General features: G+C 35.2%; 1 protein-coding gene across 1 annotated transcript; it reads left to right on the top strand.

Annotated features, from left to right (window-relative positions):
- The first annotated feature begins 4,754 nt into the window (after nucleotides 1–4,754).
- Nucleotides 4,755–18,613, top strand: LOC144453494 (monocarboxylate transporter 12-like). Its single transcript, XM_078144803.1, has 4 exons — nucleotides 4,755–5,285; nucleotides 12,475–12,618; nucleotides 14,953–15,798; nucleotides 18,408–18,613. Exons 1-4 carry the CDS (start codon nucleotides 5,063–5,065, stop codon nucleotides 18,611–18,613), a joined length of 1,419 nt encoding a protein of 472 aa, XP_078000929.1. The 5' UTR covers nucleotides 4,755–5,062.
- The last annotated feature ends 1,930 nt before the right edge of the window (nucleotides 18,614–20,543 follow it).

Below are 20,543 nucleotides of genomic sequence, written 5' to 3'. Positions count from 1 at the left end.
GGAGTTATTGTGTTTGGGATTTTGATGGAATAACAAAATCCACGAGTCTACAGTGACATTGTCTTAACTGTGGAATCTTTTCTTGTCACCAATTTTTAAAATATTACTCCACCTGGAGTGATGCTCAAACATAACTTTACATATACATATACAACGTATTACCTACCACACTAGTTACAGAACACGATATGTCATGTGAATACTTGGGTATTTCACAATCAATGTCGAATACTAGTATATGCTTCACATATTGCACTTTGGGATAAAAGTTGAAAGTTCTGTAATGGTACAGATAGTTTATAAATTTAAAGAAGTTAACCTAAATTATTCAACTCTTCAGTATGAAGGGATTAATACGCATTCTCTAACATACCAGTGAGTTTACTATTTTTGCAACAGAAATGCCACTATACGAATGTTACGGACAATATATACCTGGCCCATTCTTATGTGTCAAGCAAAACACATTTACAACTTACATTACCTTAAGCTTTTCGAAGCTGTGAAATATTGCCTTAATAGAGCCAAATCATCTCCAGATCTGCTAGGGGGAGAACTGCATGCTAGGACTACCTCACCCCAGAGGTCACCCATGCTGTCAACCAACAATCAGATGCACCGATTATTTACTCTCATACTGGCATTAAACTTTTCTTAAACATTTTAATGGCTAATTTTAGATGTACCGTCTTTTATATGTGAAAGTATAGCCAGGGTAGTCTAAAACTTGCCTTACATGACTCTTAAAGTAAAGAAACTCTCCAATTCTCCTCTTCCAATGATACAGCCATCGGATATGCTGACCTTGACTATAATGATGCCATTTATAATAACTACGTGCAAAGAATAGTTTGATTTCTGATACTTGATGTTTTGAAGTTATTGCCTGAAAGGCTAAAAGTTGGCTTTAAAAATACCCCCCTACCAGAGCTTCTAAGGGGAGACCCCACAAGAGATGGACACATCCTAGTCTAAAGCTCTTCCCTCTACCTCTTACTGTCAAGATTAAACTTTTCTTTTAATATTGCACCCCGATGTAGTTGTTTTTTACATGTTGGTGATGTCTTGTAAAGCTTTGAAATTATTGTCTGGAAGTGTCTGAATAGCCTAAGAATTTCCTCTCTAAATGGATCAATCAGACATCTGAAAATCGTTATAAAAATGGCCTCGTTCGACTTTCATGGTATAACAAGCGTTTTTCAAGTTAAGAGCTGAGCCAAAATAATCATAGATGGACTTATCATCCTCCAAACTTGTATTTAAGCTACTCGTATATCATCAAAGGTGCCTTCATCAATACTGGATTCTTTATCTGCACATTCATCTTGCATTTTATTTCTATCAACGTTGTCAATTGTACTTAACTCAAAACTCGTCTTTACATCATCAGAATGTAAGTTACCTAGACTTGTAGGTTCTCTCGCGACTATCGTGGATAAACAAGCATCCACTGCACTGCTAAATTTCTGAAAATATAATTCGGCTAACCCTCGGCCTGTCTAAGCTATGTACACCTAATTTTGGATCCTGAGTTGTCGCTGTAGCAGAAGCAATTTCATCTGTTAAAATATCTGACTTTAACTTTAGGTCAAACTGACTGTGGAGCTACAACAGTATACTACTATCACAGGGAGCTCAGGCTCGGTTAGTTTTGTTTACAAATACAATTGCCGGGAAGGGGGGGGGGGGCAGAACTTTGTCTTGGTGCAATCATGCATTTAAAATTTAGAAAGGTGCTAATTTACATACATTTGCATGTAATTTACATAATATCCATTTTAGCATACGCAATTAAATATATGTAAGGCCAGAAAAAAAAATGCTGGTCAACGGGTAACCTAACCCATCACATTGGGTAGGTAGGGCGATTTCATTTTTTCACAATGCTTCACAAGGATAATACAAACCATATAAGTTATAATGATAGCAAAATATTTCAGGTCGAGTTTTGATAGAACTTATTCAGTCATCTTGATACTATCTCGTGCAATTTGTCTACATAGCTACAGTTAGGAAATGTACACAATTTACGGTAGTTCCTCTCACCCTCTCTTCTTAAAAAATGTTAAGCCCCGCCAAATGAAACCCAAGCATTATTTTAGCCACCCATTCTGTCACCTACACTAAAGTGGAGATATAAAATTATGTGGTACAATATGATACATTAATAATAGTTAACTACAATAATACTCCGAATGAGATTACTTTACACAGGATGTGGATTTCACCACCTTCCATCTTGAAGACAATTTTCATGACTTTTCCTGAAGTTTAATTTGGTTCCAAAAAATCCCGAATAAAAAAAGAGCAAAATATTTCAAGGCTTTCAGACTTTTGATGGCCCAATGACTGCTCAACCCACTCCAATGGTCGTAAACTTTTGTTCAATTCTTTTTAGTGCACATTGGATATGCAACAGCTTAATTTAATCTCAATTCATTGTATGCATCATCAGAGCCAAGTAAACCACGGTATAAGATATTATATAGTTTGGAATAGACTGAAATGTATATTGCTGCATGAACTATTCAGAAAATATAAAGAAATATCCTTAATTTTGAAAAAAAATGCGCATGAGGATATATTGCCCATCTCCAGAAAAAATATATAGGTAGGTTGAACAGCTTTTTCATTTTTTCTGGCCTAATGTCGTATCTTTATTACATTTGAAGTAGTTGCCGAAAAGATGTCACATTCAAAGTAAAAAAAATGGATGGGGCTTTCTCAAATAAGTAACACAACAAAATAATAATTTTCTTTACCCAACTCCCAAAACTTTTATTGTCGCGTTTATGTCGGAACCCAAGGTGAACTCAGTGAATTCTCCTTGTCATTATCATTATAATGGCAATTGAAGTTTGGATTTTGATGTCGAAGGTACAGCTCTGTTAACAAATTCAGGCCCATTCTTTCCATAGCAAATTGTCCCTTCAAAAGGAACTGCGGAATAACGCTAGTGTCAGTGTGCAATGAGATAATTATATCAAACAACATTTTAACCAAATACAACGTCGAACACAATTATTAAAGTTGATCTTCAAAGAGTGGATTTTAAACTGCATACCTAGTTTAATAGTTTTTCAGGGTCACCAAATATTCCAAAAAGAAATCTGCCGTTTTATCAGTATGAAATGTTTTGATATAAGGAACAAGATGTAAATGAGATCGAGCGCATCTTAGGAGTCACTGCATGCAGTATAACAGGCGACCTCATGTTGAACGACTTTTTCCGTCTTTTTTTTTTTGAGTTTCACTCGCTGACATTATAATTGCGACTTGCTATCTTCAAATGAAGGAGACTTTCAAGACTACTGCACTGTTCCTCGCGGATAATGCACAGTGCATGTGCGCACTTCTTTTGTACTTTCCCGCACAAAGAATTTTTAATTTGCTGCAAAAAGTTACAATTTTTAACTGGACACATTTTTATTCAAAATTAAGCCAGCGTACAATAGAGATATAAAATGCATATGGCAGCGAGGATTCAGTGTACAGTCGCGCATGCTAGGAATCGTCACGTAAATAACGATTTTGAAAACATCGCTATGTATTCAAAAAGTAGGTTTTTTTCTTTCTTTCCCCCCCCCCCCAAATCTCAGGGGGGGGGAGCTGCCCCCCCCCCACAGGCTACGGTACTGGTAAACAAGTAACAAACAAACGTAAACATAAACAAATAAACCAATAAATCGGTAGATAAATAAATGAATACACAACAACAAACCTAACAACCAGCCAACAACCAACCAACCAAACAAATACTACCCCCCCCCCCCCAAATAGTTACCAATGGATATCTCCTATGGTGACTATTTTATGGTGGGGGTGTCATTATTTGTTTGTTTGTTGTTGTTGCTTATTCATGTATTTAACTACTCATTTATCGGTTTATTTGTTTATGTTTTTGTTTGCTTGTTTGTTTTTTACTTGTTTATTATTTGTTTGTGTTTTGTATGTTTGTATTTGTAAACAAAACTAACTGAGCCTGAGCCCCCTGTGGTACTGTGACAGTCATGTTGTCGCACGTATAGAAAATAGAATTTGAAGTGTACACATCTTGATATTTCAAACAAGCACAGGGGATGTTTTCCAACTCAAGCATATATGTCTTAAAGTTACAACGTTGTAAAAGACCGAGCACAAGTAATTCTCATCATATGGTTTTGCCTAGCCTGTCAAACACTATGGAAACACTGACGGTCGATATGTCATACGCAATTACCAGGGGCGCATTCGATATTACCCAAACGTCAGGTTGTAAACAAAACGCCTAATCACGATCATGATTACTTTTAATACATGTAAACATTTTAAAAAAGTTTCGCACATTTCCTATGATTTTTATAAATTAAATGATTTTACATCGTCAAAATTATTACACTGATACTAGTAACATAACAAATTACCAATCTGACCGAACACAATTTATTTACATAATGTTTTCCGTAATTTCTAACTTGCCGTCACCGCGTCAGCCACGGGCGCACGATCCCCTTTGACTTACGTTGTCCGCCATCTTGTAATCACGTCAATCATGGTTTGGGCCATGATTACTATGATTACCAATCATGATTGTGATTGGTATTTATCAAACGCAAAATCATGATTGTGATTGATAAATCATGATTATGATTGTGCAAATCGAACGTGCCCCAGCTTGTCATTGGCCGAAACGCGAGATACATGAATTAATGATATGGTAATATATGTAAATGAGCACTTCGATATAGTTTACCAACCCCATTTCGTGCACTGTCACTGTCAGGGTACATGTGGTATGGGAGATTCTCACGACTGTAGATTCTAAACGTGGACGGATATCATCATCATCTTTTTCTGGCAATCCATGATCATGGTGATTTGTATAGTGAATCGCAATCTTTGAAAGTGTGACTGTAACTACATGTATGACCATGGTATCGCTATCGTCACGGTCAAATTCATCGTATGTTGGACGACCAGACCTTGTTTCTATGAATCTGATGCAATGAAAGATAACGACAGGCTCGGTACACTTTGAAAGAAGCATTTACGTTTACTCAGCAGCCACGTATCCTCTCTCAACATGAGGCGGAGGAAGTCTTCGTACTTCAGAGAACAGCCCGAAGTTCTCGACGGTGGTTTCGGATGGTTCATCGTCCTGGCGACAAGTATCGTTGTGTTCTTCTGCTTGGCTGTGAATGCTTCCTTGGGACCATTCTTCGTAGAATTTCGTCAGCATTTTCAAGAAAGCGCGAGCAAGACTTCATGGATCAGTGCCCTTGTTTCATTTCTTACACTGGCTATGGGTAAGTATAGTTGCTCAGGCCATTTTGGGAAGGGTACCACGGGAAATTTTTACACGTTACATAAGATCGTCTAGAATGTGTCAGACTGTAAACACAATGGAAGCACAGTGACCTGTGGACTAATTATTATGCTAATATATGGTTGCAGCACAGACACTTGTGACCTGAGATATGGCTGATAATATTTTATTTATTTATTGTTTATGGATCAGGCTCAAGGCCCATATAAAGAAATACACCAGGAATAAGAAAATACATATAAAAAGCCCTCAAAAACCAAACTAATACAAAAACACAAAATAATGACACGAATCAATAAAGAATATTTCTCCAGTGCCTGCACTGGAGAGTCATGGTACATACATGAGTAAACACACTGTACATAAACATTACTACTATCTTATCTAAAACTATCTTGACAAAATTATAAACACTTTTCTGGATAAGTTCACCAAAAGACAAAACTGAGTAACAAACAAACATAGAACTTATACTACACCGTCTGGAGTAATTTTTTTTTTCTAAAACAATTATTATATGCAACTCAACCTTTGTTGTATGTTTTCAACTTAAAATTACACCACAGATGACAACAGTATAAATTAGAACAAAAATACTTGAATAACCTAACCTTAACTTGACTAGAACAAAATACAAAATTCCTGCATAGAAAGTTACAGTGTATGTAATCGCATTTGTCTAGTGATATCATCATCATCCATGAAGCTACTGAGGACAAATATACCCAGTTATTTGTATGAATCGACAAACGAAGGCTTATTATCATTCAAAGAAATAACAGGGGTGTTCAAAAGCTTAAAAGTTTTTTGGGCATGACAACCATACAAACTTTTTTTCTGACTATAGATAATATCATGTTTGATACTGTAAATCTTGCAAACATGAATAAGCTTTTGTAAACCCTCGCTAGAGGGGCTGAAGACAATTATAAATCATCAGCATTTGAAATGTGATTCAAAAGTCTACTGCTAAGCAGACATCCAACCTTATGAGAGGACAAATGATGGCTCAGATCATCAATGTAAACATAAAAAAACATGGAAATAAAATTCCCCCTGGCAAACGCCATTAAGGGGCCGGTCAGTTTCTTCAGGTGGGGAGTGGGGGGTGGGGGGGGGGGGCGGTGGATTAAGTTGGGCTGACAAAGTCACTGACCCCCCTATCTCTAAAACCAAAAACAGGCTGAAACCCCCCATCACTTAATTCTAAAACATGATGACCCCCCATATATATATATATATATATATATATATATATATATATATATATATATATATATATATATATATATATATATATATATATATATATATATATATATATATATATATCAACATCTCCTGACGAGTGATTTACTCACGAAACAGGCTTGTAGAGACGAAAAACCCGACTTGATTTTCTTCTACCCTCAACATATATATATATATCAGGGCTCGAAATTCGCGGTAGTCCCGCGTCCACAGACTACCAATGTTTGTCTCTGGGCTACCAAATTATGTGAGTGGTAGCCCAGTTGGGCTACTAAGTTTTGAATGAAACTGTGACAGTCTGACTCCGACGCCTTCCCGGGCCGGGGGCCTCCGAGGTCGCAGTCCTGTGGGGCCTGTTCTCCCAAAATTAGCGTCAAAATCAGTGCGTCATTTCCAAATTTGCATCCACACTACATGTATATCAAATGTACACGAAATACATGTACACTGTACACGTCATTCTTCCGTACATCGTACACACAGCTTGTACTTCCAAAATGTCACAACAAAACATTTATATGCAACAATATTCTGTATAGCAATTTAATGTTATCTTTCTATACTTTCAATTTTCCATGGTAATCACTCTCTGGAAATATGATCTCCGGCCCAGGCCCTTTTGGCTCTTCTCAGAGTCACAGTACACTCTCGGTACAGCACTGCAGTAACTAAATTCCATCACATGAATGACAGCTTTAACTTTCAACTTGACAGAGACAGTTGTAATGGTGTTTGATAAAATATTATGCTGCTGATGAGAACTGTTAACTTGGTATACACCTGTCCTACAGATTCGTTTATTCTTGAACGATGCCTAAAACATTCCGTGTGTAAACCACGCTTACACAACCACAGAGAGCATGCAGTGAATGGTAAAATTCACGTAATGCATTTGATCTAGTAGTAGTAGCAAAGCTCAAAAGAAAGTTGAAGTTTTAGTGAGAATGAAATGGTGACGTGATGGTTTGAATTTATCTGAGTGAAGTTTTCAGCATGGACCATCTGCCGATGTGGTCTTAGACTCTGTTTGATTATCTCTTCGCCCATGAATGGAAGGGCCTTTGCCGTAATGGTCGTCATGTATTGATACAAAACCTGTCTAACCCGTCTGTTAATAAATAACCAATCACGTGGATAGATAATGATAACAGCACATAGTTTCTAAACTACCCAAGACGTAGTCTCCACATCAGGAAATGGCCATGGGGCTTATGAAACTGTTTATACATTTTCCATACGTTGAATCATATTCAAATTTTACAGGTCTCACTGCACCAAGAGATTTAGCTAATAGTTACAAGTAAGAACTGCGACTAGATGTCTTATTCTTCATTGCAATAATAACCGTACGTTGTTTGCTAACAGTAAGCCTCACATGTCCCCTCTTTATGACACGTCCCCAGAGACACATACATGCAAAACATTGCATCCCCAGTTCAATTATGGCGTGAAATAGTACACACACATAACGCATTAACGTGACCTCTCAAGATATTCAATTAATCATCGAATTCAATACATCATATAGTTACATATATACACAAACATCATTAATTTAGGAATGCATGCATATGGGCTACCAGTCACTGCTCTCGGGCTACCAAGTGGGCTACCAAGAAAAAAAACCGAATTTCGAGCCCTGTATATATATATATATATATATATATATATATATATATATATATATATATATATATATATATATATATATATATATCAAGAAAAAAAACCGAATTTCGAGCCCTGTATATATATATATATATATATATATATATATATATATATATATATATATATATATATATATATATATATATATATATATATATATATATATATATATATATTCACATGACAGGTATTTTTTGATCGTGACTCAGTGTGGACTGCTTGACTGTCTTGCATCTACTTTATAAGATCCCGGGTTAGCACTATCATAATTATAATTATTGACTACACAGGGTAAATATATTCCAAAAGGACTTTAATAGCATCTTGACAGTGAAAGGTATGGGAAAGCTTGAGCACGGAATATGTATATCTGTTATGGGGGTCCTAGGGGGTCTCCCCCTATAAGCCCTGTAGGTTTTTACTCTGAAAAGTCATTTTTGAGACTATTCAGGCCCTTTCAGACAATAATTTCCAAGCTTTACAAGACAGCACCAACATGTAAAAAGAAAACAATATTTTTGAAATATTAAGTTTGATAGCATCTTGACAGTAAGAGGTAGGGGGAAGAGGTTGAGACTGGGATGTGTACACATCATGTAATGGGGGGGGGGGGGTCCTAGGGGTCTCCCCTAGAAGTCCTGGAGGTTTTTTACTCTGAAAAGTCAATTTAGAGACTATTCAGACCCTTTCAGACAATAATTTCCAAGCTTTACAAGACAGCACCAACATGTAAAAAGCAACTACACAGGGTTGAAATACTTTTGAAATATACTTTGATAGCATCTTGACAGTAAGAGGGGAAGAGCTTGAGACTGGGATATGTGCACCTCATGTAGGGGGGGGGGGGTCCAAAGGGGTCTCCCTCTAGAAGCCCTGGAGGATTTTTACTCTTTAAAGCCAATTTTTAGGCTATTCAGACCCTTTCAAGCAATAACTCAATCCCTGCTTTACAAGACAGCACCATCAAGTATCAGAAACTATTCTTTATAACTTACATAGGGTTGAAATATGTTCTTAAACAGTTAAATGGCATCATTATATACATGTAGTAAAGGTCAGCACATCTACTAGTAGTATCATTGATAAGGGAGATTTGGAGTTAAAGCAATTTTAGACTACGTTGGCAAACATTTCACATCTTTAAGAGACAATATCATCTCAAATTAGATTTGGGTGAAAATATTTAAGAAAAGTTTAATACCATTGTGACAGTAAAAAGGTTGTTGGTGCATCTGATTGTTGGTTGAATGCATGAGTGACCTCTGGGGGTGAGGGAGTCCTTGGGGTTTTCCCCCTGGCAGATGTGCAGTTTTTGGCTTCTATTAAGGCAATGTTTAGGTTATTCATAGCCTGTGAGGTAATATTTCCAAGCTTCGAATAGCTAACGTAAATGTAAGTTTTAAATGAGTTTCCCATGTCACATAAAAATGGTCTCGTAACATTGGTATAGTGGCATTAATATTGCATGTATAGTAAAGTCACCGGTATGTTAGAGAACTTTAGGTGGTCATACTGAGTGTATAATAAAAAGTGATTTGTAGTGTCAATAACATGTAGTGTCCAAAATAGAAAGTGTGTTAATCCCTTCTGACAAGTTCGTAGTGACGAGTAGGGAACATTTGAGATTAACTTCTTTTATAAAGTTAACTATCTATGAAGATTACCATTACGAAACCTTCAAGTTCACTTTTGCCCCAAAGTGCAATATAAGTGAAGCACTGATTGTGAAACAGCCAAGCATTTACATGACATGTTCTGTAACTAGTGTGGTAGCTAGGTAATACATGTATATGTATATTTATAGTTATGCTTGAACTAATAAGTAATATTAAAGAATTCATGTAAGAAACAGGGAGGACTACAAATATTTACATGTACTGTACCACATTTCAGACAAGGCTATATGCCATTGTAGAAAAAGGATTTTTTTCTTCCATCACAATCCAAAACACAATGACCCACAGCTCCCCATTTAACACACACTTGCTGAGATCTATATGCTGAGATCTATATCAAAATCAAACAAACAAAAATTACAGGAACTCCTCTCAGTAAAAGCTTTTAAAAAGTGACCTGTGATTAACCCGATCGAAGCATCCATAAAACATAAAAACATGGGACTCTTATTAGACTTATAAAATTGGATAACTTCCTTCAGGAGATAGATACATTGGTCAGTAGAGTGTTTAGCCTTAAAACCAGATTGATTGTCAGATATATACAAATGTGACTCGGTATAGTTAAGTAGAACATGTTCAAGCACTTTTGAAATGACAGATGAAAGGGCAATAGGTCTATAGTTACCCTCATCAGTGACATCCCCAGCCTTATATCGGCATCAAAACGGTAGAAATCATATCATGTGGCAAATACCCGTGTAAAACACAAATATTGAAGAGTATGGCCAAAAAGACATAAAACCTGCTATCCACATAAATTAAGTGCTTAGTATAAATACCATCAAGGCCATGTGCTTTACCCTTATCCATACTCTTTCAATGGTAGATCTGGGGCGCGTTCGTATCATAACATTGGTATAGTGGCATTAATATTTGTGAAAAACAAAAGATGGCGGCACATTCAAACAGATGATTGTCGCATTTTGTGTACATTCAGCACTCATCACTGAAAAGACGATGCGCATAATTAAATCACACCTTTGCAGTACTGTCAGGATGCTAGAATGCCTAAAAAGGGCCTGTTATTTATGCATACACTATTTTTACACTAACGAAGTGATCTTTGACCCGTGACCTGACCCCAAGTTTATCTTGCATCGCTCAATGTACGTCAAATCGACCGTACCATTATCCCGACGGGTATTCGTATTTCTAAATACCGTTGCCAATTGTAAATGACCAATTCCATGAACTTTTTCGCAGTGCTGAATCAAAACTAATGTGCACTAAGTAATCCTACACAAAAACTCAAGTTCGCCGATGAAGTGAGAATTCGTGGCCGCCATCTTGGCTTTTGGCGAGTCACCTCACTCTTCTGCCTTCCTTCGTCCCGGGTCGCCCGCGAAAAACTATGACAATTATTCATTCGGGAACAAAACGTTTTGAAACGTCTGCTGGCGCTTTGTCTACCGAACGTGCCCCTGATGTCTTGAACAGAGAACAGCTGTGGAGGGTCATTAACATTAGATAAACTCGTCATTACAAACTCCTTATTGTTCTCAGACTTTTACACTGCAGAGAAAAGATCTTTAAAATGATCATGGCACATACTGGCGATATCTCTCTGAACAGTGGCAAAAACACGGAACAGGACAAATATTGAAATAAATAATTTTGTTCGTGTGATTTTCTGGATTTCTAATATTATTTTCTCTATACTAGTATTTCAAATAAAGTTTTAAATATTGCCATCATAAGTATTGTTTCCTCTCACTGCTTTTTCCCTATCCCCCCCCCCCCCCCCCCCTTATCACTGTCTTATCAGAGTTTACCAACTTTGCATTAAATTAGTACATTGTAGATTGCTAATCCTAGAACAAACTCACAGGCTAATGGATAGGAAATAGGGTGTGTTCTCTAGACCTTTGGTCTAAGATGGACCTGACAGGTGATATTTCGTTGAAAAATATAATTGCTAGCAAATTTTTTTTTTCACTCACAACAGACACAAGTTAATTTTCATGAAGATTCATATCATTGTCAATTTTGCAAACAATTACAAAAGCAATTAAATGGAAAATTATATCAGACAGTGGTTTATGACAATATGGTTACATTTGTTGATACCTTGTACCATAATCGTCATTGCTGATAAATAAAAGCCTGTCTTTAAAGTGGTCATATATGGAAGAGGATTGTGTATTTATTTTGGCTTTTAATTATAATACAATTGTATTGGCTTCCTACATGAAAAATCAATGTTTGTTAACCAACATAGACCAAGTCTGTGTGGGTAACTCAATAAATTGCAAAAGATTAATAAATGTGTAAAATGTTTGTATTGTATGTACAATGACAGACATTTTACACGTTTATAGTAATCTTTTGCAATTTATTGAGTTAGCAACACAGACTTGGTCTATGTTTGTTTGATTTTTTCAAGTAGGAAGCCATGATAAAGTTGTTTTAGAAATTAAAAATCCAAAATAAAATAGCAAATCCTCATCCATATGGCCACTTAAATTTCATATTTGGTGTAAAAGGTTGTTGCAAATTGAGTGTTATTGATCCCCTCCTAGTTATGGATATTGATAAATTTATTTTCTCCTTTTTTATACCTCATTCCAGGGCCTCTAGCAAATAAAGCCAATAATAGATTTGGTTGTCGTGCAGTAGTGATGTTTGCTGGTATTTTGGGATCTGTTGGGTTCATCATAAGTTCATTTGCTACATCAATATACATTCTGTATTTTAGCCTTGGAATTCTAGTAGGTAAGTTATAGCATATAGTATAACCCTTATTAAAGGATAACAATGGTGAGGCTGATTTCCTAGTTGATTTAGTTGATGTCAAGCATTTAAAGTCGTGAAAAGTCACTTTCACCATCTTGGTATTGCATGACTTTTCTGGGAAAAAAGCATAGACAGACACTGGGGTTTACAGGTAGGAAATTCTGGGTATGCAAATGGTTGATGTGCTTCATTTAGTGCTATGCATCATTGAAATGAGGATTAAGATGTGATGCAACCATAAGGTAGAAATGATAGGCAGACTCGAAATTTCTGATGATTTTGGCATACATTTAATTATGAAGGACCTCTGTTGTTTGCATACCCAGAATATTCCATACCCGGGTGTACATGTACAGTGGGGGTTATTGCTATTATATGATATCAACTTTCATTTAAACTGCATCTTCTCTGACTTCGAGAATGCAGGAAATGAATGAAGGAAAAGTCTTTCATATTGAGCACTGTGTGAGTGCTTATACACTTGGCCTAGGAATGAGCATTTTGAACCTTACATACTAAACTACAATCCAAGTTCATAGGGCAAATGAGTGTTTGAAAGGTTTTATTTGTTTTAGTCTTTCCTTATGTAAAATCAGTTAGCACAACTGAACTGAGGTTCAGAAGAGCTATAAGCATGGCAAAGTGTCTGTCTGTGCATGTGTCACACCATTTTCTTGGTGTTCGAGGGGTGTTATTTTGGATTGTTAGTTGGGAAATTGTTTCATCACAGATGTGTGATTTGGGGCGAAAAATGCCATTTTTGGTAAAAAAAAAGCACTGAACGCAGACTACTGAGAAATTATTCTGGAATTTACTGAGACGGTCTTTAGGATGTGTAGATGAAGAATTGTTCAAGATATGGTGATTTCATCAGTGATATATATATTAAGTACATTAGGTCTAAAAATATGGCTTTTTGGTCAAAAATCTTTAATTTCAAAAGTATTGAGCTGAAATTTGGTTGAGATGTTACTATGGGTGTTTAGATATGCAAATTAGGTCTAAAAGCATGGCTTTGGTTAAAAACATATATTTTGAAAACTACTTCGTAAATGGGGCTGAATTTTGATTGGGATGCTTATGGAAGTGGATGCAGACTTTGTCCAAGGCAACTGGGTCTAGTAATCATGACAATGCCCTTATCAACAGCCAGATGCCAGTATATTTTGAAAAGACAACATTTTTGGGTCTGCAAGTGAATAAACAGTCAAATTTTTATGCAAATATACATAGTAACAAGACCATGCCAACAGCAACAGCCAAATGATGGTATATTGCAAAGATAACAGGGACAATGTTAGGCAAGTGGGTTAACATCCAAAAAGTGAACACGTATACATGTACATGTATACCTAGCAACAAGCACACATCCATAGCAAAAGCCTAATGATGGTGTATATGGCAAAGATAACAAGAGGGGTAGTTGGTAAGTAGAGGTATTAAAAAAACATGATATATACAAGTGTAATGATGATGCAATGCATATTGCATGGGTAACAGCAGGGTTAGATTTGGCATGTGGATAAACAAGTGACAAAAATTATCATATAAACTGTGCAGTTGTGCTACAGCACCATTGGCAGTATTTTCATTTTTATCAGCATAAGTCAATATTTAGTTGAAGTTTGCCTTCTGAAAGACAGAAATATGGTTGACTTAATTGAAGTGCTTTTCATTGCTGAAACTTCATTGGGACACAATTTCTGTGCATGTGTAGATTGACAGTCTGCATGGCAGTTGAAGACATGCTCAGATAAATTGTGTTTAGGGAGTATCAGAACATTACAACTGGTATAACTGTGATATATATTAATATTTTACAACCATTATGTGGAGCTGTCGTCCAATCAGAACAACACATTTAACATGCTCGATACGCATTGAGGAAATATTTTGTTTCTCTGTACAGATAACTAAGAAATGTAATCACATTTTCTTGGTGTACCCAACTTGGGCAAGGGAAAATTATGTCATTAAACCATTCTTTTTAATAGCTTACCCAAAAATGAATGCTCCCAGAGATTATCAAATATGTTATAGAATGCAGAGAAATGTGAAATAATTGTTCATATTAAAAAAATGCAGGAAAACATTGAGTGAATATGTAACACTCAATGATTTGGGGTTAACACTCATTGCAAATTTACCATCACAAACCTTGAACTCATATTGGAACTTTGTAGGATATGTAAGAGCATCTTGTGGTTTAAAATCTATTGTCACACACTTTTAACTCATGTTGGAAGGATATTTTATTTTAACATCACCTTGTGGTTTAAAATCTACCCTTTCTTGTTTTTTCTTGTATTCTAGGTGTCAGTAATGGTTTGATGTTCAGTCCCAGTGTTGCCTTTATTGGACAGTATTTCAAAAGGCGTCATGCTCTGGCAAATGGTTTAGGATTTGCAGGTGTTGGGATTGGCATAATTGTTTTACCACCTTTATTTCAAAAGTTTATTGATTTGTATGGATGGAGAGGAGCTTTACTTGTACTTGCTGCAATGGAACTCAACGTCTGTGTATCGGCTGCAATTTACCGCAAACCGAAACGGAATCAAGTACAGACAAGGCTCAATAACGGAAATACCACAAAACCATTACAGGGCAATAACCTTCAAGAAGATGATGATGTTGTATCTGATAAAACTTGTGTGCGTTTTGGATGTAATGTTTTTAAAATGCTTGGACTAGAGTGCTCTTTACTATGTGAAAGCTATCGGTATGCTATGTTGCCATATGTTTTGTTTGTTATGGGCTTTGGCTATTATTCTGTAGTGGTTCATCTCCTACCACGTGCCAGGGTGAAAGGCATTGATGCAGAAGGAGCAGCATTCCTTGTATCAATATTTGGAATAGCTTCCTTAATTGGGCGCTTTGCCCATGGTGGTTTACTCCATACATTGAAGTTTGTGACAGGTTTCCAGCTATGTATTGGAAGCACGGTGCTATGTGGGGTTTGTACTTGTCTTAGTGGTTTAGCGGGGACATTTGAAACTATGACAATTTATTGTGTAATGCTGGGTTTGACATCTGGTACCTTCCTGCCTGTTGTCCCTGTTGCCATCACTGAATTCCTTGGAACACAGTCATTGGGTGCAGCATATCCGCTTGTCAATGTCTTCATGGGAATAGGTGGCGTTATGGGACCCCCAGCAGCTGGTAAGTATAATTGCAATGTTGCTAGTTTGTAGCCCCCTGAAGGTGGTTCTCTTTACAATGGGCTCCATCTGTGCATCCGTGTGGTTGTAATATGTAATTTCTCAAACATGCAATATCCGATTTCTTTCAAACCTGACACAGAGTGACATATCATGTGGGACATATGCATCAGTTTGTTTTTAGCATAACTGAACTTCTTATGTTCAGTAGCCCTATAGGCATGGCAAAGTGTCTGTCTGTCTGCCTGTGTGGATGTGTGGATGTTTGGATGTATGTGTTTGTGTAAACCACTTGACCGATTGCTTTGATATTTGGTGGGTATATTACCTTGGGTGTCAAGTTGGGAAATTGTTCAAATCAAAATGATCTTATCACCGCGATGTGTGATTTGGGTAAAAAAGGTAATTTTGGTAAAAAACCCTTAAACTCAAAAAGTACTGGACAGATCGGTCTGAAAGTTGGTAGGAACATTCTTATAGTGACTGTTCATGACATAATGATCCCATCAGTAATATGCAAATTAGGTATAAAAATGTGTTTCTTTGGTCAAAAATTTTTAATTCCAAAACTACTGAGCAGATTGGGTTGAAATTTGGTTGGAACAGGTGTTTAATTAAGAACTGTTCATAACACGATCCCATCAGTGATATGCAAATTAGGTGTAAAAATGTGTCTTCCAAAACTACCTATCTTCCCAATGCAAAGGGCTTTGTAGCCCATTGAATAGCTTAATTTTTTTCATGTCCAACTAACAAAAAGATTGTGAGATTATCAGCACAGTTCAGCACAACACATCACATCACAGCACAGGATAGCAGTATGTGATGGTATGAGAGTTTGACAGAATCTCAAGAGGTCAAGTTTGGCATACACAGGTTTATTTGCACAAGTGCTTGCAGTGTTCTCTGCTGCCATACTTTCACGAGTAAAGTGAGTGAAAGTGCAGCTGAAAACACTGTAAGCATGAGTATATTTGAGTACCCATACTGCCACTCACATTGCATGACGTTCTGTTATTATCACATACATTTGTAATATTATGTTTATACGCAACAGGAAATTTCTGTAAAAAATCAAACTGTGTAATCGTGTGCTTTTATAAGGAATGAGTGTGGAATCATTTGTATACAGGCATGCAATAATGTTTTTGATATTGCACTGCAGTGCAAATACAACTAGTATATGCACACACACCTGTGCAAGTAATCACTGGTACATATCTTGTATGTCCAATCAAACCCAACAGTATGGTGCAGTTCCAAGCAGCGCAGTGCACTGTAGTATAGTGCAGTACATTTTAGTGTAGTATAGTGCAAAGTACTGTAGTGCAGTGTAGTGTAATGTAGAGTAGCATTGTACACTGTAGTGTAGTAAAGTGTTATACAGTGCAGTGCAGTTTAGTATAACGTAGGGTAGTGTATTGTAGTGTAATGTGGTGTAGTGTAGTATAGTGAAGTAATATAGTACAGTATTGTACTTGTAGTATTTCAGTACAGTACAGTACAGTACAATATTGGCATAGTACACGCCTGCACAAGACACAGCACATTCCAGCATTGCACCCCCGCTAGCACAGTATAGTCCAGGACAGCACAGGACAATACAGCCCAATATTGCACAGTACAGCACATTATAGTATTCTGGAAATTAGTATAGATTAATACATTTTATTTGACTCAAAATACTTGTAAAAACAAAATCTAAGAGCTCTTAAAGACTAAATACACAAAATTAGATGTGTATTAATTGGCCTTTCTGAATGTATGAAACTACATATGTAATATTCAATATTGATAAATATAATAACATGCAAAATGACAAAAAAAACCTGAATTACATAATGTACGATATGATGAAGGTTTATAATTTGTTATCCTTCAAAAAATTTCGTCAACAAACTTTAGCAGGCTTTTGTAGAAAATCAAGTTTAATGAACTTAAAGTGGCATCTTTCAATATTCTAAAGTGTAGGGTAACATGAGGTATCATAAAGTTAAGGGTAACATGAGGTATTATAAAGTTTAGGGTAACATGAGGTATTATAAAAATAAGGGTAACATGAGGTATTCTAAAGTTTAGGGTAACATGAGGTATTGTAAAGTTTAGGGTAACATCGGGTATTATAAATTTTAGGGTTACATCGGGTATTATAAATGTTAGGGTTACATGAGGTATTATAAATTTTAGGGTAACATCGGGTATTATAAATGTTAGGGTTACATGAGGTATTATAAAGTTTAGGGTAACATGAAGTATTACAAAGTTTAGGGTAACATCGGGTATTATAAAGTTTAGGGTAACATGAGATATTATAAAGCTTTGGGTAACATGAGGTATTATAAAGTTAAGGGTAACATGAGGTATTGTAAAGTTTAGGGTAACATCGGGTGTTATAAAGTTTAGGGTAACATGAGGTATTATAAAGTTTAGGGTAACATGAGGTATTATAAAGATTAGGGTAACATTAGGTATTATAACGTGTATGTGTAGACGTAGACAGATTTTGTATACTATTATAGCACATTGCAGGTTACTGTTCACACACTCTCATTGGTACGATCACACAGAAACCGATGAGTGAGAATGTGATGTATTTATTTCTTCCTACAGGTTGGTTGTATGATGTAACGGACAGCTATGATGTTCCATTTTATGTTTCTGGTGGTCTTTTCATATCAACTGTTGTGACTCTCTTCATGGAACCATGTCTACGCAAATTGGATGACCAGTACTATGAGTCTGTGTTTAAACCACTGCCTAAGACTGATGATAAAGAAAACAATGAGGTTATCATTTCAAACACCACCTCTGTATAGTGCCTAACAATGAATATATATATATATATATATATATATATATATATATATATATATATATATATATATATATATATATATATATATATATATATATATATATATATATATATATATATATATATATATATATATATATATATATATATATATATATATATATATATATATATATATATATATATATATATATATATATATATATATATATATATATATATATATATATATATATATATATATATATATATATATATATATATATATATATATATATATTATATATATATATATATATATATATATATATATATATATATATATATATATATATATATATATATATATATATATATATATATATATATATATATATATATATATATATATATATATATATATATATATATATATATATATATATATATATATATATATATATATATATATATATATATATATATATATATATATATATATATATATATATATATATATATATATATATATATATATATATATATATATATATATATATATATATATATATATATATATATAGACATAAATCATTATTGCAGAACAATTAACTATGCTAATGCGCTATGTTACTAGGTAGATATTCCCTGTTAGGAACTTTAGAATAATAGAATTTAACGGTAAGGATACGCAGATACTATATTCCATTCTACCCCTGATGAGTGAGGACTACGCACCTCACGAAACAGTTCTGTAGGGTCTATAGCATATAATTTGGTTCAAATCTTCAAAACCTATATATATATATATATATATATATATATATATATATATATATATATATATATATATATATATATATATATATATATATATATATATATATATATATATATATATATATATATATATACTACAGAACAATTACAATACTTTAAGACAAACATTGAATGATCAACTTGTGCAATATATTATACATTACTATATAAAAAGTCATTTTGTGTCTTTCTCTAAAAAATTTAGTTCAGTCAGATAAAAGAAGTTCTTCAATTTTGTTACTGATAATTTAAATTTGTAACACATTTAAATGATGCTGGTCACTGATATACAAGTCTGCTGTAGACAAGGATAGTCTCATAGCAACAAGAGTGTCATGGTACAAAATAAGGCGAACAAAAAAATAAGTGTTTCCGATGACATGGCCTATGAAAATAGGGTAGATAGGTCAGGATTTTATTTTAGTTTGTTAGCTCTGCTGTCAGCAAAAGCTGTGCAGAACTTAAGGGTTAGGTTGATTCTCCATTGTTGCCAATCATCCATCCGTCAACTTTTTTAGCTCCGCTGTCAGCTAAAGCTGAAAGCGTAGCTTTAGGTATAGGTGGGTATTGAGGTATAGAGTATAGGTGAATCATTGGTGTCCGTCGGTATCCTAGATCGAACACTGGCTGCTCACGGGCCTTATTTTTCGGTATTTTCAACTCGCCGTAACTTTCACTAGAGTCCCCCATTTTAGATACTGAAAACTCCTAAACCTTAACTGACATCTCATCTTTCGTGCCAGCAAAATAAATTTTGGCATTACATTTAGGAATACCGATTTTCCGATGAATTTGGGACGCATACTTGAGGCCCTGAAATTTCGACCCGGTTTTTCGCTCATAGTTTCCTCAATGTGGACTGGAAAGTTTACAAATTTCACAACAAGGTGGATTTTTATGTGTTTTAAATAACCATGGCAAGTAAATTTAGTAGGATCGTTGTGTAACGGTCCAGACCGCTCAAGAATTTTCGGTAGAAAATGACTGATTTGACCCGGAGGTTGAAGCTGGCCTCGTTCGACCGGGCGATTTTCCACAGCCAGGTAGTTCTGAACATTTCTTGGGTCTTGAAGGCTTTGTAATTAATTTTGGAATTAGGAATGTCTGATTTTTTGGTAGGTAAGGCATAATGT

Source organism: Glandiceps talaboti, chromosome 2, assembly GCF_964340395.1.
Source record: "Glandiceps talaboti chromosome 2, keGlaTala1.1, whole genome shotgun sequence".
NCBI classification, from domain to species: Eukaryota; Metazoa; Hemichordata; class Enteropneusta; family Spengelidae; genus Glandiceps; species Glandiceps talaboti.
Note: the sequence above shows the minus strand (reverse complement) of the source record. Positions and strands in the feature narration are given on the sequence as shown.

Bases quoted from the DNA above. Each gene is read 5' to 3' on its own strand.
- LOC144453494 (XM_078144803.1), top strand. From the start codon at position 5,063: ATGAGGCGGAGGAAGTCTTCGTACTTCAGAGAACAGCCCGAAGTTCTC. The intron at 5,286-12,474 runs GTAAGTATAGTT...ACCTCATTCCAG, and splicing joins ATTTCTTACACTGGCTATGG to GGCCTCTAGCAAATAAAGCC. The intron at 12,619-14,952 runs GTAAGTTATAGC...CTTGTATTCTAG, and splicing joins TAGCCTTGGAATTCTAGTAG to GTGTCAGTAATGGTTTGATG.